Genomic DNA, 17,326 nt, shown 5'->3' with positions numbered 1-17,326 from the left:
ATAATAACAGGATGTAGAGCAAGTAGGATTGAAAGGCAGTGGAGGAATAAAGTAGAAACAAATTCCTTTGTATCCAATACTCTGAGTATTGTTTTACTCAAACACAAAAGCTCTAAAAGATGGTAATAACATGACTGATACTGAGATATTTCCTTCCTCTTGTTCCTCAAGAAGCATTTCAAATGTTTGAGCCCAGGCATTTTCCATTTTGATATGCCTGCTCCAGCCTCTTGCCCTCAGAATGCACCTTCCCACCTTACAGAATGCCCCAACTTCCTCCCTCTTCCCTGAGCAGAAATGCCCCTTTCTCCCCAAAGAACCCAACTCCCCCTCACCTTGAAGCCATGATCTTTTGATCCACTGTGTCCAAGGAATACTGTCCTGCCTGCCATTAATATTAAACCAAAGCATGTCCTTATCTATAAAACACTGTACATTGGTGACCATGCCATTGCTGAGTAACGTAACAAAAAATTCCCTCAAGGAATAAAACTAAACATAGACCCAGACATAATCAGCCAATTCTAACAGAGGGTTCAGCCAGGGCAGTGAGGGCTGGGGGTGTTTGGTTTGTTTTCTAATTTGTACTATTTGCTTCTAAGCCATCAGCCTGCCCTGCCAGGGGTCACTCCAGCAGAGTTTCAGATGGGCACTGCTGGTCAAAGAACTATTTTTGCATCCATCAAACAGAAGTTAATGCTGACAACAGTTATCAGTGGTGGAAACCACAGACACTTCCATGCCCTGAATAAAGAGCACATTTAAGCTTTTCCCTTTTTGCCCTCTTGGGGGAAGATTGCTCATTCCACTGGTCCTGGCTGCCCGCACATACAAAGAATGGGCAATTATTCATGTGCAGCAACTGCTGTGCAGAGCTGGAACTTGGTATTTCTGTGTGGAAGGCACTGTGTGGGAGCTGCCATGTACAGAATACAGACATCCATTGACAAGAAAATCACTGAAGAGCTCATGGTGGAGGGCTGATAGTGCTGACCAAGTGCAGCTCTGCCACCTCCCAGGTGCTTATTCAAGGAAATATCTCACAACAGTGAGACCCTTACGGTTTACAGCTCCCTCTAATTTTGACTTCAGTCTGTCAGGCTTGTAATTTTTGCTCTACTCCTTCTGACCAGCTTTCCTAATCCTCCTTGTCTCCATTTGATAAACAAACCCCTGGAGTGTTTGGAGACACCTTAGGGAAGCACAGTGCTGAGGGCACCACGCCTTGCTCCAGGCCTGTGCAGGGGGTCTAGCTGATATGGATTAGAGAGGTCAGTCAGAAGAGCCTGCCTTCCCCTGTGTTTATACTCAGCAGAGAGAAAAGACAGCAAAACAAAGTGATGAAGAATGAAGATTAAAGGTTTCTTACCTGGAAACTTGGCTGTCATCTGATTTTAAGGAGGCATTAAGTTGCAACTGTGGAATTTTTGAAGTAGAAGTCAATTTTTTTTTTTCTGAAGCAGTCTACTGCTCCCAAATGAAAGAATTAAAGTACCTGTAATGTTAGAGATGGATAGAAAACAGTGACCAAACTACCACATCCTCTTTGATCCCATCTCTGCCTGCCTTGTGTGCAGATCGCAAGAAGGGAAACCAAGGGAATGAAACAGAAGTGGAGGTGGAACATGAAGAGGACAAAAATTCTCCTATAAGAGCAATCCTGTCAAAATGTATTGTAGAGGCCTGAGAAATAAAAGTTACAAGCTGATTTCCTGCTGGAGATGTGCTACATCCATATTATGTGCTGATAGACAGTTTCATTCAAGCACAAGGATGCAGCCTCCACAGAACACATTTCCCTAATGGCTCATGGTATAAAGAACATTGTTTTGCCTTGGGAAACTTCTACAATAATTTGCTTTTCTCTTTCCTTCAGTATTGTTTCTGCTTTTTTCCTTTTCTGAAGGCTTTTTTTCCTGTGGTTTCTTTCTTTAATTTAGGAGTCTGTCTCATTTCTGAAGTCTGATAGAGGCATTCCGTGAGTTACCCAAAGTTTTAAACCAGCCTTGCTCAAATTTAGGTCCAAATGTATTACAACACTACATTTTCAAGCACAAATGTAGGATAAAGAGATTTCCTCCGAGGTCTCTTTCCCTAAACACAGATAAGATGCTGCTGCTGCTATTTTCTGATTGAAAGAACTGATTATTTTTGGCATTCATTTCAATAATGTGCTATGAAGGAGCCTATTGTGGTCACATATTAGGGCTCTAACATCATAAATGAATAAAACATCTTGGCCTTATTGCTAACACCAGCAACAGCTGCTCTCTGTAAAAAGACAGAGCATCCATTGAAAGGAAGAAGTGTGACAAGCAAAGCCAAGGTCACTTCCAAGCCTGCAATACCAGTGTGGGGGAAAAAGAAAAGGGTCATGTGCACATATCACAGTAAAAGCACTGCAGGTGATCACAGCTCCAAAAATTACACCTGGTACCTAACCAGTAGCAAAGACTTCATTCATGAAACATTTGCTTCATAAAAGATTCTGCTTATTAGAAGCCCATTTATAGCAAAAAAATCAAGTATGTTAAGAGAAAGCTTCTAATTTTGAAAAAAACCCTCCTGTTTCAAGCACTGAAGTGCATCAAGATTTTATGTTTTCCACAAGTGAAATACATCAGCTTCTCTTTTTACACCACCCTTCTCTATTTGGCATTAAGTCAAAGCAAAGCACAGGATATGGCTTCCTGGAAGAACCCAAGCTAGCAGGAGTCATGTTCCAAACAAGATGTAAGAGGAGTTTCCAAAAGTTGGTTAGAAAATCAAGGGAATGTGCCCTGAAGAGAAAGATACCACAGGCTCCATCTAGCAGAGGAAATGTTCCAGATTAGGAATTGCTGGAAGCTCTGTAAAAGAAGTGCTCCTGAGCAGTGCACAGGCCTGTCCTTCTCTCACCTCCTTGCTCCTCAGGTGTCTCATTTTGGGAGTGTCATTAACAGTCCCTTGGTCTGATGCAGTACAGCTGCTGTCACATGGGTTTTTGCAGCTCCTCTGGACTTCCCACATCTCATTTTTCCAATTCCCTTCCAATTCTTATTCATATTATTCAGGGGGTAATTGTTCCTGAGGCACTTCAGGTGAATATGTATGTAAGATTTGCATATGAGAACAATCCCTTCCTCTCAGCTTAGGGCTGTAATAATTTCATGTGAGGAAAACAAAGGCCCAACCTTGTAAGATTTTTAGTTTAGCTGCTTAAACATTCTACAGTTCTAGTAGGTTTTTACAAAGCAGCACATGGAACAGGGATAACAACTGATGTTTCTGAAACCTCCAAGCATGTTATTTGCAAGATATGTAAGCTTACCAAAATTAAGCCTGTATTACTTACTACATTCAGGTAATTTTTAAAAGGGGCATTAGCATTGCAAAAGAATTAGAATTTAGCATTCAGAATGTCTTGAATTCAGCATTCAGAACACAGTTTTTGACAGCTGTAATTCCCCATCCAACTAAACTGTGAAAAAAAGCATTAATAAAAGCATACTGATTTGAATGTGTACATTCTTTCTGTAACCAACATATTAAACAAACACCATCTATTATGAGAATACTGAATTGCCAAGTTAAGTACCACTGCTTGGTCTGAAGTTGTATCAATAATAAAACCTCCTCTTGATAAAAACAGTTGGGGAGCACTTTCCATTAAGAAATGGCAACACTTGTATTACAAACAACTCATAGATAATGTAATATTTAAGGTCAGTCTTGGCAGTTAATTCTAAATATTTTTCCAGGCCTTTGTGAACAGTGTTCATTCCAAAACTAAGTAGAGAGCTGTGAGTGACAAAGCAGTGGCAAGCATAAAATTTAATCACACAGGCTTTAAAAAACTCACAGAACTTCAAAGAATTTAAAGCTAGCCAGTTTCAGCAGCCCAAGCAGTTTTTGTGTGACTGAAATGGGATTTTAATACACACCAAAACTGAAAACCAACCAACACTCTACTCCCAAAACAGCAAACAGCAGGAAGCAAAGGCATGGGTTTGCTGCAGCACCTTGAACTGGTTTTGTCCACACACATGGCCAGTACCAAGGGTGATTTCAAGGCAGGGCTACACCAGTGTGTTCTCTCAAGCCACAGCTGCATTTCTCACCTAGTGCTCATGGAAGTCAGGAGCAACACAGGGTGATACAAACACTGGACCAAGTTTGTTGCAAAGCTGTTTCTGACCTGGCTTATGATGCTTTATGGCCTGAAATACTGTATTTTTAACCCATACAGACTGGGCAGTCACTGAAATGAAGATACCTTTATTTTTGCATTGAGATTATAACTCATTCTTCCAGAAGTGACTCACTGACTTTATTCAGAGTAATTTCCGAGGAAATTTCAGAGGAATTATCAGTAATTTATCAGAGGAAACGTGCATCAATGTAAGAACAACTTAGTGATGTCACATCCAAGTGAACTCCCTTCTATCACTGCTCATTTCCTGAACATTAATAATTCATCTTCTCCAAGCAATGCCTTGGCATTCATTTTCAACTCAGCATTTATTGACTGGAACCCCATTAGCTACAAATGCAAGGTTCTTGAAATGAGAAATGAAGAACTTTTAGCAGTCCCTATGAAAGCAGGAGGAACATCCAGCAGCAGAGGGTTCTCCACTCTCTGAAGTCTGAATGCTCCCTGCTCTTATGGTGGGAAATCTGGGCAGAGGAAGCCCAGCCAGGAGCTGTGCCAGAGTAAGAGAGGAAAAACGAGTGAAAACTAAACAGGGACAGCCAGCTATTGCTCCCTGCCCACCTAAAGTCATCTGTCAACAGCTACTGCCTAGGAAAATCAGGTTTTCTTCAGCTAGCTTACAGATGTTCAGTGTTATGCAAGGCGACTGTCTGAATGTTTACATGACACCTGTACAAAGGAGTTGTGCACCACAAGCATCCTTTTAGACCCAAAAGGGCACACAGGCACTTTCTGCCCATACATCAGGGTTTTATTAGCTGAAATTACCAAGTCACCCTGACATTCCTCATCTGTAAAACTCAAGCAAAATGAACAAAATGTTAGCAAATATTTACATTATTTACATCAGTGAAGCAGGTAAGTATTATCAAGTGAGTACTATATACAATAAACCAACCCCTACGACAGAAAACATAGCCATTTTCTTCCTTGATAATGATTAAATTACTTTTATTCCCATTTAAAATATACAACTTTGAAAAATTATGCAACATACATTCAAATGAACTGCATTCTTAAGTGTCCTGATAGCCAGGTATTCTATTGCTGGCCAGTATAATACAATAATCCATCAACTCTGTTTATTTATGGCCACAGGAGAAAAATCTGCATAAATAAATATTTATATTTGATAGTGCAGCTTTTCCTTAGACACTTACATTTAGAAGTTAATTTCAGTAGGCCTCTTTCTCCCAAGCTCTGCTTGTTCCTACAGGAAAAAATGAATTCCACAAAGATCCCAAAAAAGGCCAACAATTCTAAGTCTGCTATTTTAGAAATAGCAACAAGAGTCAATTCAGCAGTGCCAGTAATAATCAGTAAAGCTAATATTACCACCCAAAAGCAGTTTGGGAAAACTCACTAACAATGCCATAACTCTCACTGGTTCTGGAAGTAGTGATTTAAGAGCTTTAGAAAAATCAATACAAAGGGTTTCATTAGCACAGCAGGAGTATGGCAAGGAGGAGCCGCCCCCTGGAAAAGCACCACTGCTGAGAAATCCTTGTGGCAGACACTCAATCCACTGGAAAAGGACAGACTGACTCCATGAAGTGCAGTCTGCAGGGCACAGCACCTGAGGCACCTTACCCCTGCACAACTTGCTGTTATCTAGAGGACACCAAAGGGATGGCAGGCATGTTTTGGACTGTAACATCCCTGCTCTGCAGAGCCTGAACTCTTCACTAATCTACAAAAGACAGTGGGGAGAGAATGAGGCTGAACAGCAGTCAGTGGTGTACAGCAGGTATTACATCAGCTAATGGGTGGGCAGGGAATAAGAACAGCAAGGGAGAAAAGCTGGCTGCTGAATTTTACACTGCATCAAGAGCAGACAAAAAAACTGTAATGGCAGGTAGCCCAAATGTAATGAAGCCAACACCATCACTTCTGTATCAAGACTGCAGAGAAAAACATCTACCACTCTATTAGAAAATCCAGCTCTTAACAGTTTGGTATGATATCCTTACTTAGCAGAGAAAAATCAACACAGGTATTTTAAAGTTGATGATTTTTATTTACAGATTTATTGGCAAAAGGTGGTGGGAAAGTTTAAAACATTTTAAACAGAGGGCACTGTACTGGTATTGTATGAAATATCAGTTCACAATCTTCAGTATCCAGCTGATCAAATAAAGCTAATCACCACTTAAAGAAGCATAATCTGCATCAGCTCCATTAGAGTACCCTGCCTAAAAACCCTTCAGGCAGTTTCTAAATCAACACAATCACTAATAAAAATGCTTTTTTTTGTGAAGAATGTATACTTGGATTTTTGTACTGTACCTGATGTCAAACTGCCCGCTTGCATACTGGCAAAGCAGTTACACTTCCTACTCTTAGTTGGAAGTTTTAATCTCACTGTCTGCAAATTCAGCTGTTGGGTAATTCTGAACTACTCTGAACGTTTTACTGTGAGCATAGCCAAGACTGGAGTAGATGAGATTGAAGGAAAACATTCCTGGTATATCACGTGCCCATCATATTCAGCTGCATAACCATAAACATCTTGTTTAAGAATTCTATTCAAAAAGGAGAAAAAAATGTAGTCAGTTTTCACATAGGTTTAATTCCTCACTGGAGCTTTTTAGTTCATTCTTCTAAATCAAGAGTGTTTAGTTCTTCTTCTAGTTCATCCAAGTCCTCTCCAGTAAAGAGATTTTCATCAACTGGAACTGCATCAATGACTCCATTTTCCAATTCCCCATCTCCATCATTATCTTCATCTAAATCATTTTGCTCGCTGCTGTTTATATCACCACCAGAAGCTTCATTTAATTTATTATCTGAAAATAAACATAATTTTTAGGCATTTCAGTGTCACAAGTTTCTTAATCACCAACTGAATTCACAATCCTACTAAACATGCTTCCAAATTTTGAAACTATGAACAAACTATTTTATTTGAAATTCACACAGATTTATACTGGCCAAATTGCATGTACCTGGTTAATGTGCAAGGCTGGATAATAACTATGAAAACAGGCTGGACAAAATAACAACTTACCATCTTTTTCTACTGAAGTGTATGTGCTGAATCTCTCTGGACTAGCCACTGTAATACCAGTCTCCTCTACTGCCTTGGGGACATACAGGTTCAAATCTACATCATTTATGCACACAGGATCTTCTGTCTGGAAAATAAACAAAGATGCTCTGCATGAATTACTTTTCCACAAAAATCCTCACTTCTGCAAGATGTCTACAACATTTGTCACCTTCAACAGGAACCTTCTGATAAAATATACTCTGTGGCAGTATTAAAAACCAAGCCTATTAATTTCATTGTAAGGGCTTTCAAACTGACATTTTTCAAACTTTATTGCAATTAACACATTCCTTGATTTAATCCTGTTTCTTTACCTCATCATCATCTCCTGCTCCTTGGACATAACGGGTGTCATCTGCTTCTTCATCATCGGCATCAACCAGCTCTGGCCGGAACTCAAACACCTCACGCCCACTGATCTATCCACAGCAAAACATCCTTCAGTTAGCACTTCATGCAATTTATACTGCTTACAAAAAACCACACACAAACCAACTACAAAACAAGGAAACAAACATGACACACAATAATAATAAGCAAAACATTTTCAGGCCAGCTACCTCTTCACAAAACTTTATTGACCTGCTCTTCTTACAGTAAGAATTGGACTGTAAAACTTACCACCAATGCTTTGCCAGCTTTAAAATCTGCTTTCCTCCTCTCCATATCTTGCTCAGCCTTATCAATTTTTTCTTGTCTTTTTCTTCTCTTCCATGCAATAAAACACTCTAGAGTAATTTTGGTAACATTTGGTCCTAAGGCAGCACGCTGTCCAGAAAAGAGACTCATTAATGCCAGAAATTCTTTCCAAACGCTATAACAAATTGGATATTTAATTACTCTTTTCTAGAAACTAATTGAAAACATTTCTTTCCAAGTCCCTCTTGAGACTCTTACACTGTTAAACATGCATCACCTTCTTAACATTTGACTCAACATGGGATTTTCCAGTTAGTGAGAGGAGTTGGAATGAAAATCGATAGGAAAAGTGGAGGAGAAAATAAAGGAAAGACAAGAGCTCAGCCCTGCTCAAGTGACACTGCCAAGCAAGGGTGACAGGAAGAAGCAGAGCAGCAACCCCTTCAGAAGGCCTTGTGCTCTTGGTGTTAGTGTAGTGCCTCATTAAAGAGTAAAGGGAGAACTAAGGGGACACTGAGCTGGGGATGAGAAAAGCCACAGAAGCAGTTGTAATGGATAAATGAGAAATAGCACTTAAGAAATAGAAGCCTCCTAAAAATGGGTAAGCAACAGCTGCACTAAGTATGCAGCTCTAGTTAATTCTATTTACTAGGTAATAGTTTCTAAACAAAACCATGAATCAATGCTATGCATCCTTTGCCCCAGCTCACAGAGCTCTAAAAACATTTAATAGATTTTTATTATAAATCAGCATATTTTTCACGTGTCTTTTCAGAGTAATGAAAACAACTACCACCAAAAGATACTTAACAACTTTACCTCTTTTTCTATTAGATCTTCTAATGAGATTTCATCTTGCTTTTCTTCCTTCTTTTTGTCTTTCTTTAATACAAAGCCTGGAGGGAGGGCATGGCGATACATACAGTTGTCTCCTCCACCTGGACAGACCCAAAACCATCCGTATTTGTTGTTTTCAATGGCATCAAGGAAGTATTTGCAGACCTGTACAAAAACAGTGGTTGTTAGCACTGTGTCCTCTTTCCATCCCCAGCATTTTACACCCCATGTCAGAAGTTCAGTCAGTCTGAGTCAGCTGTGCCCAGAACAGAAGGAACACCTGAAATACATTGCTACTAAAACCAGTAAACAAAGTAGTGCAACTGAGTATCTAAAACTCATGGAATCAACAGCTTTTTGTCCCTCAAGATGATCCCAATTAAAAGAGACAAGATGGCAGAAGACTGGCAACTCTGCACTTCTGTAAATCCAGCAGCACATCTCTTTCTGATCACCAACACTGGTGCAGTTTTCAACAACACAAATTGCATCTGCCTCACATGTTGGTAAACCTTCCAGCTCTGGATCCTGAGGTAAAGATGCCATCCTAGGACCTTTAACAGGCAATTCATAGTTTATATTTAGCCACAGCAATGTTTAACTTTTGCAAACTTAGGCGGTATCAATAGAGGATTTAATTATTTGGTATTAAAAAAGAGGTGAAATAGTCCCTAAGAATGAAAAAGGGATTAACCCACTATGCCATTTAGTGCAGAACTAAAAAATATTGTTTAGCTTAGAGTCCAGAAATTACAAATTACTCTCAATCCATAAATTAGGTGAAAATGCAAAAGCTTATAATGCTTGTATGTCACCCAGTACATAGATAAGTCAATACATAGTTCAGTCACTGCAATAACAGATTTCACTGATCACAATACTTGCATTTTCTAAGCAATTAGGATGTATTAGACATACTGCTGAAACCTTGAGCATTTCTATAAAGCACTTCACCTACTATCCATTTGTAATGTACAAGAGAAAACTTTTTATGGACTGAAGAGAGCTGTTGGGTTGTGGTTTTCTTTGTGGTTTTGTTTTTTTTTAATTTTTAAAGATATTACAAGAAATACTATCAGGCCAGCTGTCTACTCAGAACATTATTATTATTATTATAATATTCCATTCTAAATTTTTACATAATGATAAAACACATCTAATGCCAGACTGCACTGCACTTAATTCCTTCTAGTAGAGCTCAATTAAAAAAAAAGTAATAAAAAAAAAAGAAGACATACTATTTGGGTTTTGGGTTTTTTCTTTTCCGCCTCACCATGCTTCTTGTTCACTACTTCTTCCAGCTTCTTCTCATCCCAGTTGTCCATTGTATCTAGAAAAAGACAACAGATGGTTTCACAGAAAAATCCAAATACTGAACATTGCCAGCAAGCTGCTTTTCTGCCCACTAACAGCTTTAATATACAATTCCTACATTTTAAGTAGTTTATTCTAGGGAAAATAAATTTAGGTTCTTAAAATACTGTTTTCAAACTCTCCTATGCCACTCTAAGGACAATTACCTCAAAAGCCCTAGAAATTTTAATTTTGAAATGAATAAAGTGTGAGTTAAACACTCCATAATGTGTCATTCCATCTGTACAGTACTGAGTGTGTACAAGGGAAAAGAAGAAAAACAAGACAACTGAACAAAAGAGAAAGCTGGATGGTAATATTCAGAAATATAGCTAATCTAACTGCAGGCTCGAAAGAGATAATACCAAATTATCTGTGTTAAAGTTAAAAGAAGCTTCCACCAAAAGAAGAAAATCACCAATGACATTAGCAGTGAGTCTGTGGGATTCCACTAGATACATTTAGGATGACAGAGGCTGAAATTCAAATAAAGACTCAAACTAAGGAAATAAGAAAAAAACCCCAAGTTCTGTAAAATCTCTAATCCCTGCTAAATAAAAGTAAAATCCAGAGTACTTAGCCAACAAGTCATTTGGGGAGAGAAAGTCACAGAAAAAATTCCCAAGTATCCCTGAATGTAGAACTGTGCACATGTGGCCAAACACCAGCAGCAGCTCTGGAAGGCAACTCTGGCTGCTCATTGCACTTCCCCCTTTCCCTTCTACACAACTTCAGAGGGAAACAGCAACTGCAGAAAGGTCAAATACTGCTCAACTTGCAACTTATATGACAGAACACATGATACTGCCATAGTCACTGTTCTTCATAATCATAACAATACAGAAGACATTAATCCTAAAATTCCAGTTTCAGAATCAGAATAGGTTAGCAGTAAATTTCTACAATTATTACACCTTTTTCAAGGTCTTCATCTCTAGCATCAATGTAGACACTTCGCTTTTCACACTTCCTTTCCAAGGACAAATCATGAGAAAACTTGCACTTGTCTCCTTTAGTGCACTGGCCTTGCTTGAAGAAAGCACAAACTACAGATTTTGGGTCAGCACCTGAGTGAAGGAAGTTTTTATATTTTAATACTATTTTTAAGCAAAAGTCATATATTAGAAATTCAGAGAATATTGCGGATAAGTACAGAATGAAAATATATACTTTAAATATATGAAAATCACGCTTCTTTTGTCAAAAATTATTTCACATAAACTCCAGAAGATAGGTCAGTAAAAACTTGGTAACATCAAAAAGTTTATTTGTTCAATAACCAAGCTCAACAGAGACCCAACCCAAATGCTACTGCTAATTATGAAGTCAGATACAAGTAAGTGGAAAGTATTTACTGCTCTGATTTGAGTACAAGCCTTCTGTTAAGACAACAGTTATGATCTTATGTCCTTTCTCTGGATGTTCACACTCCCCTGGGGACACAGGCTGTTTTGAATACCATCACACACACACACAGAAAAATCATACCACACATCCAGAAGCATCTAACTGATCAATCAGACCACAGCCAAGTATCTTCAGCAACATCAATGTAGCTTTTGATATTCTAATGATATACTGACCCCAGAGGACTTCTCAAAACAATGTCAAGTCAAGACTGACAAAATACTTGGCACACTAGATGGAGAAGGAAATAGTCACATCTACTTCATTAAAATAACAAATGGTGTTTTTGAAGGGTTATTATGCCTTAAGTAGCTATATGAATAAGAAAATATGAATGAGGAGAAATCACTTAGTCATACCTTTGCTTATTTTCTGTGCAGCAACCACAGGCTTGAAGAGCTCATTTAATTCTTGTAATTCCTTTTTCTTATCTTCTTTCTTTAATTTCTTCTCACTTTCTGATTGAGCAACCTATAAAGAGAAAAGCAGGATGCCAGGACTCACTTGACACAAACTGCGGGTTAAAATAGGCAATAATTCAGAATCAGTTTACAAAGGCAGGAATGAAACAATCTGTGAAACCTGCAAGGCTCAGAATTGCTACTCTTGTGTGTGCAGCTGGTACCCTTTACCAACCTGTTCCACAGGAGGGACAGCAAAGTATTTAGCAAAGTAAATCTGCCAGAGAGGTGAGTGCTGGCAGGTACCTTCAGTGTCACAGTGACCCCTACTGCCCCTTCACAGGCAGGAAAGCCACTGAGAGGCACTGAAACTTCTCTTTTTGCAGCGCAACTACTTCCAGATCTGCACAAAAAAAACCTTTCTTGAACCCCCTACATGCTGCTTTACACTTTCTTCTGATCCATACAACAGGTAGAAATTCCAGGAAATCTGTCCATAGAAGTTGAAAGTGCTTTTAGAACATTATTTTAATTTGGATCAACTCAACATATGAATGCTTCATTGTTTAACTAAGGACCAAGTCAGAAAAATAAGCTCATCCAGGGAAGGAAAACTGCATGTCTAACAAAAGAATACCTTACTCTGCCTCATCCTTCTTTGGGTAAGCCAGAGCAGGTGTGTGTCTATAGCAAAGTGGGATGAAAATACGTGAAAGAGGACATGGGAGAAACATTCTTAGATCAGACAGGAAAGGAGGATTTAGCAGGGTGGGGCTCCATCTCTTTTTCAGGGTAACAAGTGACAAGGTAAGAGGCAATGGTCTTAAGTTATCCCAGACAATGTTTAGATGAGATTTTAGGAAACATTTCATCATTGAAAGGGTGTGTCAAGCATTGGTGGACTCACCATCCCTAGAAGTGTTCAAAATGTGTGGATGTGGCACTTGGGAACATGGCTTAGTGCTGGGTTAATGGCAGGACTCAATGCTCACAGAGTTCTTCTCTGCCCTTAAGGATTCTGTGCTTATTTGCCTCTGGTCCTTATGGGAAGCCAGTGACACTAACACCACTAACAAGGATGTGGGTGCTATTTTCTAAACCACAGTGTAATATTAAAAAAGGAGCTTTGATCTTATGGTGAACTTAGCAAAAATACACCAAAGTGTTTTAACAAGTAATTAGCAGCTTGGCTAGTTTTCCTAGTAAAAGTTCACAAATGCTATTTTAAATAACACACAAACCCACATATGTCAACTACAGAAAATTGTACTTTAAGAGTGCTTTTGTTTCTCTTCAGAGCTCTAAATTCTTGAAGATGAAGCTTGTCTTAAAAACACCCAACAAACCAACAAAAAACAAACAAAACCCCTCAAAATACAGGAAACAAAAAACCCAAAGAAACCATAACAAATCAAAAAAGGAACAAAAAAAGAAAAAGAAAAAAAAAAAAAGAAAAAAAAAAAAAAAACAAAAACCCTCACCACCAAAGGTAAAGCTCTAACAGCACTTCCATTTTAATCTCATGACATGACGAAAACTGGTTTAAAAAGTTCTTTCTCAGGAACAATCCAACTGAAAGCTATTCCATAAGGTAAGAGAGGTGTAATCAGGTTTAAAAATTTGATCCTGACATCCAACACTCAAACAGCATTTGAGAAATAACATATTTTTGGGAATATGTTATTGAGAATATGTTTGAGAATATGTTATTGAGAAATAACAATATTTTAGGCTGGCTATTTTACATAGTGGTATTTATAAACATGCCACAGATAAGGGATTTCATACACAAGTTTAGAAGTGTTTGAATAACACCAATGTTTTGAAGTGACATCAAGGAATATTTTCTACAACAAAAATAAAAATTATTAGATTTAATGACCCAAATACCAACTTTACTCTTCAAGCTGGGCTTTCCATGCTAGCTCATTCTTGTTATGCAAGAAATGTCCCATGACATCATAAACTGAGCTAATGCAAATGTTATAATTTTACAGGCTTATTCATAGGACAGAAAGCTGTGTAAATATGTAACAGCTAGGAATAAGAGACCTGGATCATTTCCATTAAATCCATGCTTTCTGACTGAGTATAATGTAAACATGGTATCTCATTTTATTTCATAGTACAGGAGAGCCAACTTGCACACAGCAGCTCAAAATTTCAGGTTTTTTGATCAAAGAGTTCACCAAATAGATGGAGACTTGACAGACTTGTGTCCACTTAAAATTGTAATAAATACTTCTGTAAGTAGAAGAATGGGAACATATAGATTCATACTTCCATCTTACTTCAATTCTAGTTTTAGGAACAACTCTTGTTAATTTGAATTGCTCACTATTTCTCAAATAAGGTGGGAATTAAAAACAGAAAGAAGGTACAACTGTACTTTGTTGACAACCAGTATCTACAATTTCATTTCAGGTATACCTTAAACTAAATTATGCTGCTATCAGAACACTGTGGAGACAAATTTGACTAGTTGAGTTTGGATGGGATGCAGCTCTTTTTTCACAACAAAAGCCAACCAAAAAACAAACTAAAATCCAACAAACCCCCACACTCTGTACTAGCTTCACACAGGCACATCATTTACAGCTAGACAAGATGTGCACAACAACTGTTAGCAAGATCTGTGCCACTCACAGGAGGCAAGAACAGCTCAACTGTCTCCTCCCTCAGTTCCTGACCATCTGTACACACAGAAAAAAATGATTTGACTGTGCAGTGGGAAAACATTCCACAATAAACGCTTACCTGACGTGGATTCTGCTGACCAAACTTAACCTGGTGAGTCACAGCCTTGATGAACTTCTGCTGCTTTGCACCTTTTTTATTCTTTAGGCCAAATGTTTTGTCCTAAATCAAGAGATAAACACAGCCATATTAAAAAAAAAAAAAAACCAAAACCACCAAAACAACAGAAACCCCACCCTAGCCACTCCTCCAGGCTTTCAGTAAAATACAGATTGTTTCCTAAAGGAACACAAACAATGCAAGAAGCAATATGGACAAAATTTGAACTCGTATCATGTTCAGAAGTGGCTTTTCAGCATTCCCTGCTGAACGTGGCCCTTGTGTGAGCTCCTGCTTTTACCAGCAGAGCTCCTCGTGCCTGGTATCAGGGTGAGAGGGGACACACAGCACTCTCAGGGCAGCAGGAGCAGATGGTACCGGAGATACCCAAGGAACAGTGAGGAAAACAGGACAACTGATTAGCCACAACTATTGCTGGTTTCTTTTCTATCACTCATTACTTCTATCTTCAACTATTCACACAGGCACCTATATAACACACATCACTTTTCTACTACCACATGTGACATGTTACTTTTTATTTTCAAGTACTGGAAGCTTTTTCTTTTCCAACTGTATTAATCTGAAGTCTTTATCCTGGATAGGTGTTTCTACTTCCTAAAATCCACTGCTTGATATTTCTGTTTACTGCCTAAATCAATCCTTCTCTATCTTCAGTTTTATTGTTAAGGAGCCATTTCTACAGCAAACCTATGGAAAAAATGCACAAAAAAACCCCAAAACCCCAGCTTATTTTCACATGAGTAGCCAAAGCAGAAATTATTTTTTGTAACTGAAATACCTGCCTTAAGAACTTATCCATGCCTTTGATTTGATACCAACGTTTTCCTCCTTGAAGGAAAAAGTAACAGATGTTCATCCAGTGAAAACAGCTCAGTGCAAATATGTTTGTGGAAGTCAAACAATCCAAAAGCATATTACAAATTAATTACAAAATAAACAGGTCCAAGTTTCCAGACTCATGCTGGTTTCACTTACAACATGCTCCCTGTGTTACTTGGTATTAACTGGAGAAGTCAAAACAATTAGATGGGAAAGAAAATTTATCATTTACACACTTGATTTCTACTGTAAATACAGCATGGAAAATATAATCCCTGTGTATTTGATTTATATAAGAATCTATAGCTAACAATTAATGCCAGTTTCTCCTATCTCAGCCACATTTCTTTGTGATAAAAAGCAGAATTTTTCCAGGGCAGCCACATTCAGCAAGAACCTCAGGAACTCCAATATCAGGAAAACACAAGGCCAACTGCTCTAACCCGACATTTCCAAAAACCACAAAAACAACAACCCACAACCTCAGATTTAAAGGAACACACTCATTACAAGGGTATTTCACCCGAGCACCATCCTTCACGCCAATAATTCAGGCAAATATTTAAATTTCTGTAACTACCCTGCTTGTACTGTGCGCATAAATTCAGACCCACAGCATAGACAAACACACACACCCCTCTAGCAGGTTTGGTTTTGTTTTTTTTTCGATCTGAACAAATTCCAACAGAACCCACGGCAATCTGAGTAAGAAACCAAGGAATCATTAACGTGTGAAGCGATCTCTGGAGAAATCTGGTCCTACCGCAAGAGCACAGACCTACAGCCCAGCAGCCGGACTCTGGGCGCACACAGCACACCGGGATGAACACGGGAAAGGGCGAGCAAAAAGGCACAGCAGGGCTGTCACATCACGTTCAGGCCCAGCACAGCTCGGGCAGTGTCCCGGCCAGAGCTGGGTACGATCAGCGCCTCCCCGGGCACAGAGCGCTCCCGGCCCCGCGATCCTTCCCCGGTCCGCCGCCGCCGCCGGGAGGCCGCAGGGAGCGGCGGGGCCCAGCGAGAGGCCGCGGCCTGGGCCTGCTCACCTCGATGATCTTCTCCTTCTTCTTCTGGTCCGCCTTCTTGCTGCCCCCCGCCGGCTGCTGCTGCTTCTTGGGGGGCATGGCGGGGCGGGCCGGGGCGCTCCCGCGGGGCTCTCGGGCCGGGCAGCGCCGGGAAGGGCCGGGACGGGCTCGGGCCGCGCCGCCGCCGCGGGGGAGGCGCAACGAGTCCCGCGGGGCACGATGGGAACGCGCCGCCGGCCGGCCAATCGCCTCCCGGCAGGCTGCGCGCGCCGCCTGACGTCACGAGGCGGGGGCGGGGCGAGCGCGTCATGGGTGGGGTGGGGCGAGGCGCGTGACGTCACGGGAGGGTGTGAGGGAACGGGACAGTGCTGTGCTGGACAGAGACTGTGGTTTTACTGTCAGGGAGAGGAAAGGGACACTGCTCTGCTTGTCAGAGGTGGGGGTTTCCGTGTGAGTGGAAAGGGACGCTGCTCTGCTGGTCAGAGGCTGTGGTTTCATCGTGAGGAGAAAGGGACTGCTCTTCTTGTCAGAGGCGGTGGTTTCCATGTGAGAGGAGAGGGACGCTGCTTTGCTTATCAGCGGCAGTGTGAGAGAGGGGAAAGGGACGCTGCTTGTCAGAGACGATGCTTTCCGTGTGAGGGGAAAGGGACAGTGCTCTGCTGGTCAGATGAGGAGGTTTCATTGTGAGGGAGCGTGAGAAATGTTACTCTTGTCAGGGAAAAGGACAGTGCTCTGCTTGTCAGAGGTGATGGCTTCCGTGTGAGGGGAAAGGGACGGCGCTCTT

At 40.2% G+C, this 17,326-nt stretch overlaps 1 protein-coding gene across 1 annotated transcript; it reads right to left on the bottom strand.

Annotated features, from left to right (window-relative positions):
- Positions 1–5,126: 5,126 nt before the first annotated feature.
- Positions 5,127–16,797, bottom strand: ZC3H15 (zinc finger CCCH-type containing 15). The gene is made up of 10 exons (XM_074548159.1): positions 16,564–16,797; positions 14,636–14,737; positions 11,837–11,948; positions 10,985–11,137; positions 9,956–10,047; positions 8,700–8,882; positions 7,863–8,009; positions 7,556–7,660; positions 7,200–7,326; positions 5,127–6,978 (listed from the first exon to the last, which is right to left on the bottom strand). Exons 1-10 carry the CDS (start codon positions 16,639–16,641, stop codon positions 6,785–6,787), a joined length of 1,293 nt encoding a protein of 430 aa, XP_074404260.1. The 5' UTR covers positions 16,642–16,797; the 3' UTR covers positions 5,127–6,784.
- Between the last annotated feature and the right edge of the window lie 529 nt (positions 16,798–17,326).

Source organism: Zonotrichia albicollis, chromosome 10, assembly GCF_047830755.1.
Source record: "Zonotrichia albicollis isolate bZonAlb1 chromosome 10, bZonAlb1.hap1, whole genome shotgun sequence".
In the NCBI taxonomy this organism is placed as follows: Eukaryota; Metazoa; Chordata; class Aves; order Passeriformes; family Passerellidae; genus Zonotrichia; species Zonotrichia albicollis.
Note: the sequence above shows the minus strand (reverse complement) of the source record. Positions and strands in the feature narration are given on the sequence as shown.

Excerpts from the sequence above, each read along its gene's own strand:
- ZC3H15 (XM_074548159.1), bottom strand. The coding sequence starts at position 16,641 with ATGCCCCCCAAGAAGCAGCAGCAGCCGGCGGGGGGCAGCAAGAAGGCG. Across the intron at positions 11,138-11,836 it reads TGCACAGAAAATAAGCAAAG|GTGCTGACCCAAAATCTGTA; the intron begins GTATGACTAAGT and ends TCCTTCACTCAG. Across the intron at positions 7,327-7,555 it reads GAGCAGGAGATGATGATGAG|ACAGAAGATCCTGTGTGCAT; the intron begins GTAAAGAAACAG and ends TTTATTTTCCAG.